Source organism: Primulina eburnea, chromosome 9 (assembly GCF_022965805.1).
Source record: "Primulina eburnea isolate SZY01 chromosome 9, ASM2296580v1, whole genome shotgun sequence".
In the NCBI taxonomy this organism is placed as follows: Eukaryota; Viridiplantae; Streptophyta; class Magnoliopsida; order Lamiales; family Gesneriaceae; genus Primulina; species Primulina eburnea.
This window is the reverse complement of record NC_133109.1, coordinates 32,275,575-32,290,516: the sequence shown is the minus strand read 5'-3', so window position 1 is coordinate 32,290,516 and position 14,942 is coordinate 32,275,575. Positions and strand designations below refer to the sequence as shown.

The following is a 14,942-nucleotide window of genomic DNA, read 5'->3' as shown; positions in this document are numbered from 1 at the left end:
TTGATATTGTCTATACTATATTATTAATCAACTAGATATATCACTTTGTATTTATACTCATTTTGAATTCAACCAAATCAACTATGAAGTAGCTCGAGGAGACAAATTAACTCGAACTTTAAAAACTCACGAGCTTAGTATAAATCGGGGAAGAAAAAAACTCGGCTCGTTGAAATCCTAGATCAAAGGAAAGGTAAATCGTTAACAAAATCAACAATAATAAGTCTTTATTCTTCCTAATGTGGTTAGGTTAACGATGACAGTGACCAGTGGCGGAGCCAGGAATCCGATTCTATCCGGGCTATAATTTTAAACTCTAAAATCTTTTAATATTTTAAATTGATCTACCCAGGTTAATATTAAATTTATCCAAAATTATACAAAAATTTACATATAAATTTTTTTGAAAAAATTTAGACGACCCGGGCCAACTGTGTCTCCGCCCCATGATGCCACGATTATTAGATTATAAAATATGGTTGAGTTCTTGCTTCCCTTAGGTTGATGGTGATGGCCGCAATGGTTAAAGTTCTTATTTTCCCGAAAGACAGAAACTTTTCGAGCACGTATGGTTCATCGGAAAATATCTGGAGCCCACGCGGCCAAAAAAAATTCCAGACGATTGGATGCACCATCACGATACTACACTAATACACAATCGAAGTTAAGAAACACGAGATAGATGCTATAGGTCTCTCTCTTAAGAAATAATGTACATATACCAAATGTTTACCAGACAAGAACCATGAAGATCGATTTACATCTCCAAACTGCAATTTAGCGATAAAATTCCCACGCAAAGATCGGTGGGTACGTAGAACACGATATGTGTGTTCTTCATACACTCTCCGGCAATTTCATGTTTTTGGTTGTTTAAACGTGTAACGTAAAGATATAAATCAAGAATATAGAGGTCTCTTGGAGTGTGCTGGAGTGGATTTTACCTTAAGTTTTCACTTCAAGGCCTCATACTGCATGCATGCTGCTTTTTATCTTCTTTGTTGCGTTTTGTAATTAAAGGTGGTATCGCAGGCCAATTCAGACCAATTCAGTGACCTTCCCATTAGATGGGATTTTATTCGTTGGTTCAATCTGCATAAAAACGTTGCCATATAATTAATTAGATGGAGTAACCTTATGGAAACCGTAGTGTTTTGGTGCTTACTTGAAATGAAACATTAAAGTAAACTAATAGAAAAAACTTTGCATGATATATGTAAATAGATGCAACACTCTTAACATCAAGTCCAGCACTTGGATGGAAGAGCTAAGTCAAATAGTAGAGCTAGCCATTCGAATGGTAGCGCCATGTTTTGATCAGCCTTAGAACCCGAATCCAATTGTTAAGAAGTACCTAAAACGAAATAGTTGATTCTCCTTAGCCGCTCAAATCGCTGGAGCGGAATTATGAACGGTAGAGAGTACCATTCCTTGCTATATGCAGTAAATATCACAAATTCATTTCAACTACTGTTGCAGAGATAAAAACTAATTTTTAAAACAAATTCACCCTCTCCGGGTGCTTATAGCATTCAAACCACGATTTTCACTCGCACCAGTCCAGATTATCCATCTGTCTCCTATACGAATATCAAACAAATAACATTCAATAGCAGGATAAGTAGGTGTTAGGTGTAACCATTTGAACCTCCCCGTTGAGAGTAGGCTCACTTTACCTACCAAGCGGTAGACATGATGTCCTTGAAGCTCATAGTGTTTTTTTAAACAAAAACATCTATTTTCTTCTCCATTTTAGAGCACAATCCTCCGTAAAAATTTTGAAGTTGTCGTGTTTTTAGAAAACAACGAAGAAATCAATCAAGATTTACCGGTGTGACCGCTTCTCAAGGAATCTGGCCAATGTTGCTTTCCTAGCCATAGCCACTGTTGGAGCATAACCTATTTTAAGACATAAACATGATAAATAAAATAAATCAATACATTATAAAGTAGTTTTCGATTTCTTTGATCAACAAGTCAGCCTTTTGTTTTTTACAACTTAATCAAAAGCCAACTTTTTAGTGCACTATCAACACTGGATAAGAAGTAGTGTCTTCATACCATGTTTGGACTTTCGGGTATCGTCGAAAGATGCATCGCCGGTAGCATACATTTTTCTATCAGCCTGTTAATTATGCATTGATCGTGAAAGAACACCAAAAAATATGAGGATTATTTAATACAATGCCTCAATAAAAAAAAATAAGGAGGGTGACCTTTTGTGCAGGAAACAAATTGGGTGCAGAGGTGGGACAGAATACGGTTGATGAAGCTGGGAGTGACAGTGTGCGCTCAAATGTGTTCCTAAAAATTATAAACAAATTATTCAATTATTTTTACATAATACTATCATGAAAAAACAAAGTATCGTGAAAATGTACCTCGATACACATCAATTCATAAACCTACTAATGCACCGACGTATGTGTTGCGCGATTGTACCATTTTTTTTTCTGTAATTAGTTTGACTTATATCCAAACAGTGGTAATATCATAATTGTAAAAATGAATAAAAACTCATACTGTAATTTAATTTGAAACGATAAAATGCAAATAGTAATAGATTATCAATCCATTATTCAAAGTTAGGTAGCATTAACGAAGCTTCCTTTATTCGACGTAGCCGTTTGTAGTCAGTTCGATCAAAATATACAACATCTGCCTAAGAAAATACACCTTACATGATTGAAAGTTCGAGAACTCACGAAATTTAATCACCTTGAGATCGACGATCTGTCGTTGCGATCATATCGAAAACCTGCGTGACTGATTATTGGTTTCCCGGTAAAAGATGGGCAAGATCGTTCTCCTAGTTGAGCATTTTCCCAGTCGTACTTACCAGCCGAATTCCGTATAGAAGTCATATTTTCTGCAGGAGACTTCCGTATCTTCTTCTGTGATCAACCAAGTTAATAATATAAGCAAGATTCATTGGGTATATGAATTTTTAAACCGTTTGCCAAAAGTTCGAATTCAAAATTTTTTTGGGTCCAAAACAACCACTATTGTGATGTGTATTCTAAGAACTGGTTCCTCTGAATCATCTTGTCCCTTTTTTAATTAAATGAATTGCATGAAAAAGTATAGATCGAACGTCTTCTCCAAAAACATTATTTTATTTCAACTATCTAGTTTTTTGGTTTGGTTTGTTATTTAGTAACATTGATTGACTTGATTTGGTTCAAATTTGCATTAAAAGTTCAAACTAAAGGGTTTTTTTTTTTACCAGAATAGTTAAAAGTTCAAATTTGAATTAAAAGTTCAAACAAAGAGCAGCGGAGTGGAATTATTTCAAAAATAAAAATCCACTCCCTCTCCCAACAAAGGGCGGGGGAATGAAATTGTTTAAAAAACTAAAAATACATTCTCTCATTTGTGCATGAGGCGGATGATATTTGGACAGATCTATCAAAGATAAATTTTGATTTGATATAAATTTGAAAAGATAAATTATTGATCGATCACATCCAATTTAAAGAATGTTTGATATATCAAAATATTATTTCTTATCATATGTATGAATTCCGCAAATTTCATAAAATAATTTATATATGAGTATGTCTCTTGTAAGACAGTCTCACGAATCTTTATCTGTGAGACAGGTCAATCCTACCGATATTCACAATAAAAAGTAATACTCTTAGCATAAAAAATAAAACTTTTTCGTGGATGACTCCAATAAGAGATCTTTCACACAAAATACGACTCGTAAGACCGTCTCACAGAAGTTTTTGCCTTTATTTTTTTGTTGTTATACATATTTTTTATATGTGAATTGCTATGTGAATCACATACTTTTAGATATCGATGGCACGAAATTTAGGTTGAACATTTCAACCAAATATTCGTATATAGACAGATCGTGTTTAGCACGAAATCTTTAGCTCTGAAATTATTTATATGTGGTAGAAAACACAATCATTTAGCACAATAAATTTGCCACACATGTGGCTTAAAAGGTCATCAACACCCGTGACGGTAAAGTCATTAGTATTTAGATTTCATACAAACACAACATCTTGCAACGTTTATTGTTGTCACACCATGCAAAGATGAAATGTAAGGATCTCTTGGAGTCATCTTTCAATAAGAGTTGTGATAAAATGATTATCATATTTGAGAAATCCACAATGAATAATGACATAAAATCTCATATCATTTAAACATGCAAAAACACGACAATGTATTACTTTATCTGGACACTATTTTGATATAATATTTTCGGATAGGCGCACTCTTAAAGTTTTATCCAAATTATTTGATGCGATCACACTTGATATATGAATTTTTTATCTATGTAAAGCACTATCATCTATTAGTTCAACATTAAATTCCATCATGTTTTTTATATAAAAATTAACTAGTGAGAAATAAAAAATATATTAATTTATATCATAACTTCTATTTAATTTGTATAAATATAATAATTATTACAATTTTAAAAATAAAAAATAGTTATGATAACGTTAAAAATTAAATTAATAATAATAATAGCTTTAATAAAAACACTTAATAATTTATTTTTCAAAATTTACTGCATCATATGTCATATATCATCATTAATAGAATATTAGTTATTATTTTAATTTTATAGTTATATATTTGTTTTTATGAAAAAATATTTCTTGTAGTTTATATTTATTTTATATGTTGCTGTATTTATTTGTTTTAAATTAATATATTAAACTAATGAAGATGTTGGGATTGGGAAAGAGTTTAGAGGCGGTGAATAAACTCTTTGAAAATATTTGTTTTTTAAATTTGTCGTTAGACAACAATAATGTTGCAACATATTGCAACATCAACACGGTGACAATCCAATATTTGTAATAGTAGTTTCAACCGGTTGGCACTCTAATCAACAATATATGGTTAGAAATGTAAGAGCTTGCGAAAAGTAAAGGCACAGAGTTTTTATGGATGTTCGGAGAAAATACTATTATGTCACCTCTTCTTCCTCTACATGAAAGATTCCACTAAAAAACTTTGGCTTTACAAAATTCTTTGCAACAGCCCACTCCAATCAAGACTTAACACACTGCCTGTTTTAGAACTCTTAATGATCACTCTACACTTCTAGCTTTTATGAACCCTCAATTCACTAGACACCACTATTAATCAAATAACCAACTTGTTATTGATGTAAGTAAAACAATATGATTTAGTAGCACAAAAATGATCTCGAATGATCAGATATCTTTCTGTTGAGTGCATGCTTGATGAGCGATGAATTATATGATCCTTGATTGCGCTCAAAATCTTAGGTATGCAAACTTGAATTAATCACGTTGTGAAAGTTTGATGATTATGTATCTCGTTGATATCTCACGTGTGTACTACATACATCCAACTCTGCTTATATAAGCTGTCATTCCAATGGTCGGAAAAAGAATTAACAACGTTAACATGCAACCTTGGAATAATGTGTCAATATCAACTTCAAATATATTAAATGTTCTTCAGCAATGCATTTAATGTTCTCTTTGCTTAGCATGACTTTGAATCTCGTTCCTTTAAGAGTTACTTCTGAGTATCCTTTTATAGCAAATGTTTTTCCATCAGAACTTTTAGGATATAAGTATCTTTATTTTCTGGGATAGAGACATAAATGCAGATCAATATTGAGACTGGTGCAAAATATGGTTGACTTATAGCGGTGCAAAACCATTTGAATGTTCTAAACCGGTTAGAGAATGTCTTTCATTAAGTGAGCAATAAATAGCTCTTTTAATTACTCAATAAAATTTTCGAACAACCGGTTGGGAAATTTGAACTTCTTCTTCTTCTTCAGACAATTGAAGACTCGGTGGTTCGAAAATTTTATTGAGTAATTAAAAGAGCTATTTATTGCTCACTTAATGAAAGACATTCTCTAACCGGTTTAGACGGTTGGGAAATTTGAACTTCTTCTTCTTCTTCAGACAATTGAAGACTCGGTGGTTTGAAATTCAAGCGGTTGAGCTGGTTCCTTTCTAGCTTCTTCTTCTTTAGACGATTGAATGTTAAGCGGTTTGAAGACTTGGCAGTTGAGCTGGTTCCTATTATACACAAAAGATTGCAGTTGTTTTCTGAAACAGTTAAGTGATGTTTTGATTGCGTCAATCACCAAAACTCTTAGGTAATTTCCTTAAGAGAAGATATTATTGTTAATATTATTGTTGTATTTATCTTTTACTTAAGAGTGAGTCTCATGTGAGACCGTCTCACGAATGCTAATTTGTGAGACGGATCAACCCTACCCACATTCACAATAAAAAGTAATACTCTAAGCATAAAAAATTATACTTTTTCATGGATTACCCAAATAAGAGATCCGTCTCACAAATTCGATCCGTGAGACCATCTCACACAAGTTTTTGCCTTTACTTAAATAATACTATCAAAATTTATAATTTTATCATTAATATAATATTTATTTATTATAGTATGTATTATTATTATTTTCCATAATTATACTTATTATTTTGAAAAGTAAAGTGTATATGTAGTAAATTTTGAAAAATAAATTATTAAATCTTGTTGTTAATGTTATTATTATTATTATTGTTATTATTATTATTATTATTATTATTATTACCTTTTTTTAATGTTATCATAATTATTTTTACGTTTTAAAATTGTAATTATTATATTTATACAAAATAAATATAAGTATAGTATAAACTAATATATTTTTTATTTCTCAATTGTTAATTTTTATATGGATTACACGATGAAATTTAATGTCGAACTAATAGATGATAGTGTTTCACATATACAAGAACCTCATATATCAAGTTTGATCGCATCACATAATTTGAATAAAACTTTAAGAGTGCTCCGATCCGACAATATTATATCAAAATCATGTGAAGATAAAATATGGTCGTGTTTTTGCACGTTTAAATGATATGAGATTTTATGTAATTATTCGTTGTGGATTTCTTAAATATGATAATCATTTGATCACGGCTCTTATTGAAATATGGCTCCGGGATACCCATGCATTTCATTTTCGCGTTGGTGAGACAACAATAATGTTGCAAGATGTTGTGCTTGTGTGTAATCTAAATATTAAAGGCTTTACCGTCACCATGTTGATGAGTCGTTTAAGCCACATGTGTGGAAAATTTAGTGTGCTGAATGGTTGTATTTTCTACCACATGTAAATAATTTCAGAGGTAAAAAAATTCGTGTTAAACACGATCTATCTATATACGAACATTTGCTCGAAAGGTTCCACCTAAATTTCGTATCACCGATATGTAAAAGTATGTGATTCAGATAACAAAAAAAAAATAATTTTACGAAATTTTGTGGGATTCATTGACCTAATAAAATTAATATTTTGATACATCAAACAGTCTTTAAAATGGATGTGATCGATCAATAATTTATCTTTTCAAAGTTATATCAAATCAAAATTTGTCATTGATAGCTCAATAATTTAACTTTTCAGAGTATATCAAAATTTTAATTTAATCAAAAAAAATCTTCCGCCTCGTACACGGACGAGAGTGGATTTATAATTTTTTATGTTAAATATTTTGAAGAAAACTAATTTTGGGAGGAAAAAAAACATAAGTTGAATAAATACATATTAGAAATAACTTTATGTGAAAATGTTTTGGCTAATAGTAAACGTGTGATCATAACATGTTTCTAACTACACTTTTTAGACTAATAGTATAATTATTAAAAACAATTGATATCATTTACTTATTTTTATAAATATAAATATATTTTTACTATAAATTTTATTTTTTTTATATCGATTAGAGGAATACAATATAAACATTTGTGAAACACGATGATTATTTATGATTATATTAATTTATGTTTGTCAAATCTAAAAATTACTATATAAATAATCAGTTAATTAATACATCTCTAAATTAATAAAATTATTTGGTTCCAACATTATTATTTATTAATTGATAAAAAAAAATTATTGTATGTATAGATGTATCATCCAGATTGAATCCGCAATTCTTTCTTTTTTTGTTTTTGATGACAAAATTATTCATAGATTTTTTAATTCTTCATTTGGTTGTTTTGCTTATTTAAAATTCATGCGTAGACAATTATTAATAGTATTTATTTATTAATAGAAGGCAATACAAATAAAAATAAGGGCTATGAATTATGTATTTATTATTTTATTTTAAAGTGGTTTAAATAATAACAGTATTTATTTAATAAATTAAAAAAATAGCGCTAAATAATATATTTATAATAATAGCAATAACAATTGTGGTATTATGATGTTAATAATAATTGTTGGTATTAAAATTTCAAGTCCAAAACATTTTTTTTTACTTATAAACCATTTTTCAATTATTAAAATGAAAATATCTAAAAAAATTCGACAAAAGTTTGTCACGTATTCTAAATCAGCGACAGACTTTTCGGATTGCACTATTTTTGTCCCAATTACTCTAGTTTTATAACTTTTTTTCAAAATTTCACTATTTGATTGATACCCCTGTAGGTCGGTTAGACCCAGTTCGGCCCCAATCTCGATGGCCAGAGGCATTTGGGCACAGTATTCAGAAAGTTTCGGAGAATCATCTTCGTGACAGAACACGTCTGGAGATCACCTCATTTATACGAAGCTTGTGGGAGGTCATCTCAGCCGACCTCCCGTATGTATGTTATCTCGTGAATCCGAGAGAGATGGCTGACCTCCCATCGTGACCCGAGCCGACCTCCACGTTTATGGTATCGTGTTGACGGCCAAGCTCTCGTGCCGAGCTTCCACATATTCGAGATTGTAGACGGGCTCCTGCCTAGGAGAGCTTCTATTCAGACATTAACAGGTAGCTCAAAGAAATAAATCCCACATAGGTAAAGTCCGGGAAGGTTTAATCTAATTTTGTCTAGAATTAGACTTGTCAAATTGGGTCAGGTACCTGGAACATGTCCGCCCCGCTAAAAAAATTGAGCGGATTGGGTTGATAAAATAACAGACCGTTTGGAGGTGGGCCAAACGGGTTGAGCCCGTTTGGGTTGTGGGCCAAGTTGGGGCGGGCAATTTATGGTAGAATTTTATATTTTTAAGTTTTATATAAAAATTGGAATAACTCTCATGCGCCTCCATCCCTCTCTTATCTTATTTCTTCTTTATTTTTCTCTTGCGCCTCGCCTCGCCTCCATCACTCACTTTGGTAAAATCTGAATCTATGTGCTAATGTAGAAGATCAAGATTGAATGTAATTTAATGAGAATTGACTTTATAATATTTGTTTAATTTTTTCATGTTTGGTTTAAGTACTTTACATTTTATGGATTATGTTGTATGCTTTCTCAATTTCGTATTTCAATGTTTTTAAGTATTTTATGAAACTATTTGACTGGAATATATTTTTCTTCTATGTTTACTGCGATATTATATAGCATTTTTTTCTTAAAAAAATAAACGGGTCGGTCCGTCTAACCCGTGACCCAAGGTGGGTTGGGTTGGGTTGGCCATTTAGAGGCTCGCCAAAATGGCGGGCTGGCTCGCCTCGCCAGCTTTTTTTGATATGTATATCCAAAATTATGAGAATCTTTACTTATCAAATCAAGACTTTATTCATCTCCTATAAATATCAAGATTTCATTCATATATTCACTCATTCTACACACAGTGTTATCTCAATTTTCTATTCTTTGACTAGAGCGTCGGATGTATTACGCCGGAGCAACCTTCTAGCTCCCTTCTAACCTTTTTGTTTGTACTTCAAGATTTCGAAAGTCCGAACCGAACTCTGTAGATGAAAATCCGACCTCCGAACTACCATCTTGGATTTCAGCAACATCATTGATCATTTTTATTTTTTTAATATTATTTTTAAAAAACCGAAAGTAGGAAAAGTAAGCAGGAGCATAAATTTTTTATATAAATTTTTTATAGAATAAAAAAAGTATTATTGCCACATGAATCAGGTCAAATCCGACATCCAAACAGGCGCAGGTTTTGACCTTTTCTGGTGTGTGGTGTACTAGAATATAATACATATATGGCTAAAGAACTATAAAATAAGTAATATCTGAAACTAGAATTTAATTAATTTAACTTTTTGTTTTTACCCAAAAGATCAATTCCGACATCCAAGCAGGCGCAGGTTTTCACCTTTTCTGGATGTGTGGTGCACTAAAATATATACATATATGGCTAAAACTATAAAATAAGTAATATCTGAAACTATAATTTAATTAATTTAACATAATTTTTTTTCCCAAAAAAAGTAAGAAATCTAACCCGGAGAAAATCTTGGAACACTGTTTTTCCATCCATTGGAGAGCTGGTACAAAGAGACAAGGACACATTACGTTCTCCACTTCCGATGCCTGAAGATTATAACACGAGTTAATTGATCGTAGAAGGATTCTGATGAAAAGATCGGATATTAATAATTACCTGAATCCACGAACGTATCGGGGTCGTAACTCGGAGCTGGGTTTTTGGAGTACAGACCCATGAAATCTATCTCCATGGAGTAATAAACAAAAGAAGATTCAAAAAACGGAAGCAGAAATCGAGAAGGGCGAGAGGCTGGTAGGGTTTGCGCGGAGTGAAGAATGTAAAGAGGAGAGGATAATTGTTGGGTGAGGGGGCCGCATGAGAGCCACTGTAAATACAGAGCGAAAAACACGTGCTTGCTTCCATGAATTAATGCAAAGGTAGGCCTCTCTCTGTTTTTCAAAACAGCTACCACACGTGAAAATTTATGGTTTCGGATTAAACATATATGACAAAAGTTTCCCACTCCTCGTACTCGTCTTTAATTATTTATTATATTAAATTTTACAAAAACTTGTGTGAGAGTCTGAGACGATCTCACGAGTCGTATTTTTTAGACGGATGTCTTATTTAGGTCACCAATGAAAAAGTATCACTTTTTATGCCAAAAAGTATTATTTTTTATTGTGAATATGGGTAAGTTGGCCCGTCCCGTGAGATGGTCTCACATGAGACTCACTCAATAAATTTATCATAACACGATCTCATGGATCTTTTTTTTTTTAAATAAATTATCTCGATTCTTATTTAAAATAAAAAATGATACTTTTAATATAAAAAATAATATTTTTTTCATGAATCGAGTCGAACCGGAAATTCATCACATATAATTTTTTTTTGTATATTATTTAATTGTAACGAAGCGTCTAACCAAACATTAATTTCACTACCTGTATACATGGTAAATGGATATTCCTTCCTATATTTTGCTACAAATAATTCCACTCATTATTTGTGGATTCAACCGTCGGCTCATTCAATTTTTTAATGTTAAATAAAAATTTTTAAAATCTTATTTACAATATATAAATCATTATTTAGAATAAATAATATGGATTAATAAATAAAAATTATAACTACTATAAATTATATGTCCTAATAAATAAAAATGTTGGATAAATGGTAAGAAGTGGATGATAGGAAGTGAGAGTTGTTTCACATTGGAAAATGTGCAAATAATATTCTTATTTATTAGCTCTAGGTTTGAGCTAAAAGACACCAGAAGTTTTTAGAAGGGGGAAAACTTTGATAGGCTGAGTATCGATGAAATACACGAGCAGCCGGCCCAGCCCGATGCTATGTGGTGTCCGTTGATCCGTCCAGAAGGATGTCTTTGATCCGGTGCATCCTTTTAGTCTTTCACAGAAGGATGCGTTAGTATCCAGAATGTTGTGTTTCTTCAACACAAATTGGTGGACTATTACAAATAATCCATTCATCTGCATTGCAAACATTTTTTTGCTCGCATCTTTGATGCATTCTCTTCTCGTTCACTTTGTGCTTAAAAGTTTTGCATATTTAGTTCACTGCTATCAAGAGTTGTTGTACTGCATTATCTTGATTCGAAGTCATTGTATCTTAGAGACGATTATCGTCAATGTAAAGCACTGTTATACCGACAATTTCGTCTTGCGGGCAAAATGATACATCATTGCCTCGACTTACTACTTTCTGTTGCTGCACATTATTCCACTGTCACTCACAAAAAAAATATATAAAAATCTAAATCATAATATATTAAGGGTATCTCCAACCTTGCGCCAAAATGGCGTTTTACGCCATTTTGGCGCAGGGTTTCTTCCCCAATGGAGCTGCGCTATTTTGCCAAAATAGCGCAGCTCCATCTCCTCTGCGCCAAATTTGACGCAGAGGAGAGCTCTGCGTCAATTTGGCGCAGAGCTCTTTAATTTTTTTTATTTTTTTTTGTTTTTATTTATTATAAATATTTATATTAAAAATTATAAATATTATTTAAATAATAATTTAATATTAATATATTATTTTAATAATCAGATATAATGATTTATAAATAATAATTAAGGAATAATTTGATTTAATAAATAATATGAAAAAATTAAATAAATAAATAAATAATTAGGAATAATTTGATTTAATGATTTTTTTAATGTTTTTTAATTAATATAAATATGTATTAAATATTTTTAATAATAATATTATATAAATGAAGAGTAAAATTAAATCGTGTTGATATAAAATATAATTCATAATAAAAATTCAAACACAAAAAAATTAATTATAATTATAATACTAATATTAACATTAATTATAATTATATTGTTAAATTTGTAAATAAATAGTAAACAAAAAGAATATTTTAGGAATATACTTTTTATTGTAAGATTTGAAGTAAATGGGTTGGAGATGGATGTTATATTTGGTGCAGAAACTGCACTATTTTGGTGCAGAAACTACACCAAAATAGATTTATGGGTTGGAGATGGCCTAAGTAGGTATTATATGCGATGGTGGAATTTCGAGCATATATATAAATACCCAATTTTGTTTACAATCTTTAAATCTTTATTATTGTTTAAAACAAATAATGTTATCGAAATGGGATTATACTAATTCTATGACTTAATATATAAAACTTCTTGCATAACAAATAAAAATGAGAATTACATTAAATAGTGTTTTATGTGTATAATAATAGCAGTAATTAACCGGTAAGATTTTAGTTTTTTGTGAAATAGACCAAGAGTCAAAAAAATACTGCAGACTGTACATGATCTCTACATCGCCACTTTGAAAGGGAAATATCAACAAATAAAATGTGACAATGAAAAAAAAAAAATCATAATATCCAAGAAGACTATCAGCTAGCTGGATAATTTGTACGACACTCGAAATTGGCTTTATTTATTTAAATAAAATTACGTAAAATTATTATATATTCGAATGTATCCATAGTTATTTTGATAAAATAACACGCATTTTGTATAGTGACTATTTGAAATCAAGATAAAAACTTGTGTGAGATGGTCTCACGGATCGAATTTGTGAGACGGATCTCTTATTTGGGTTATCCATGAAAAAACATAATTTTTTATGCTAAGAGTATTACTTTTTATTGTGAATATGAGTAGGGTTGACCCGTCTCATAAATTAGTATCTGTGAGACGGTCTCACATGATACTCACTCTTGGATCAATTCATACTAATTAAAGTGCTTACTGTATTGTCTTATATTTAATTTAAAAGCATAATTTTCAAATTAATTATGAATTGTATATTTTATTTTTGCATACTATATAATTTTCTAGCATACTTTAATTTAGTAGTATGATGTACGTGTAACGATAATGAGTCGTGGGCTGACCCAACATAAGTCTCAATGTATATATTCTCATGCACCACTATTGGTCAAAGACCCGTAGCATGGTTAAGTATGAGTCGTAGCCTATGTTCATGCACTGTCACACATAAAATATCGCACACTTTAAAAGTGGTTTCTTTCATCTCTCTCAATACTCGAACACAAAAATTCCAAACTTATTAAGTATCTAGATTCATAAAATGTTGGTACCAATTGGTACCAACATTTAATATATATATATATATATATATATATATATATATATATATATATATATATATATATATATATATATATAATTATTATAAAACATTAAATTAAAAATAACAAAAAACAACATACAATAGTGATATTAGGAATGATATAATGATTTAAAAATTCAAATTTTGGATAAAGAATAAATAAAATATTTTATTAGTTTAAAACTATTTTTTTGAAAAGTTGATATAATAGTGATAAGTGAATACATAAATTTACTAAATTAGATTTTTATAATATTTTTTATTAAATGAAAATATATAACTTCTATAATTTTAAAGAAGTATTGTTTATATTTTAAAAAAAAAAAATGTATCATGACACAAATGTTAGTCACTTTAGGTATCTCAAATACTTTTAGTGAATACAATAAGTAATGACGGCGTTCGCCTATCAAAAACCCGTGTTTTTTTCCCTTTTCAAAATTAACCGATTTCGAATCAGTGAAGATTCAATCTGAATTTGGAAAACATAATTCCGGTTAATTCAGTTAATATTAAACCAAAACAAATTCTCCAATTAATTCGTTACTTCTATATGTTGTGATCACAGTGTCATTAAAATAAAGAAAGAAGAGATAACTTAAATAAATATGAAATACTTGCAAAATAGATGTCCTTCGAAAACAAAGCATTATCCCGTCTGAATTACGCAATGGTTTAATTAGTTTATACTTGGTATTGAAAAGTCAAGTTTCTTGTAAATGCAGCTATTTATTTTTGCAACTTTTATTTATGAAGAGTAATTATGGAGAAGGAGTAGCCGTTTAATTTTCAGAACCTATGAGAAGCATCATTCACCGAACATGAAATTGACACATACATACATATATATATAACATGGAATTTTATAAACGAAAATATATATAAATATATATATATATATATATATATATATATATATATATATATATATATATATATATTATATCGAATAATGTCTGAAGAACATGAATAATATTGACAAATATTAATGATAACGAAAATTTGTATATCATTAGCTAGTAAAGATGGCAAGGAAAAATTTGTTTCTAAAGTCACATATGAACTCAAAGAAGTTCTAACAAATAGTTTTATGGTCATT

General features: G+C 30.2%; 1 protein-coding gene across 1 annotated transcript; it reads right to left on the bottom strand.

The window, feature by feature from the left end:
- Positions 1-681: 681 nt before the first annotated feature.
- Positions 682-10,684, bottom strand: LOC140841759 (uncharacterized). The gene is made up of 7 exons (XM_073209418.1): positions 10,382-10,684; positions 10,223-10,311; positions 2,719-2,894; positions 2,217-2,304; positions 2,062-2,125; positions 1,830-1,899; positions 682-1,092 (listed from the first exon to the last, which is right to left on the bottom strand). Exons 1-7 carry the CDS (start codon positions 10,455-10,457, stop codon positions 990-992), a joined length of 666 nt encoding a protein of 221 aa, XP_073065519.1. The 5' UTR covers positions 10,458-10,684; the 3' UTR covers positions 682-989.
- Between the last annotated feature and the right edge of the window lie 4,258 nt (positions 10,685-14,942).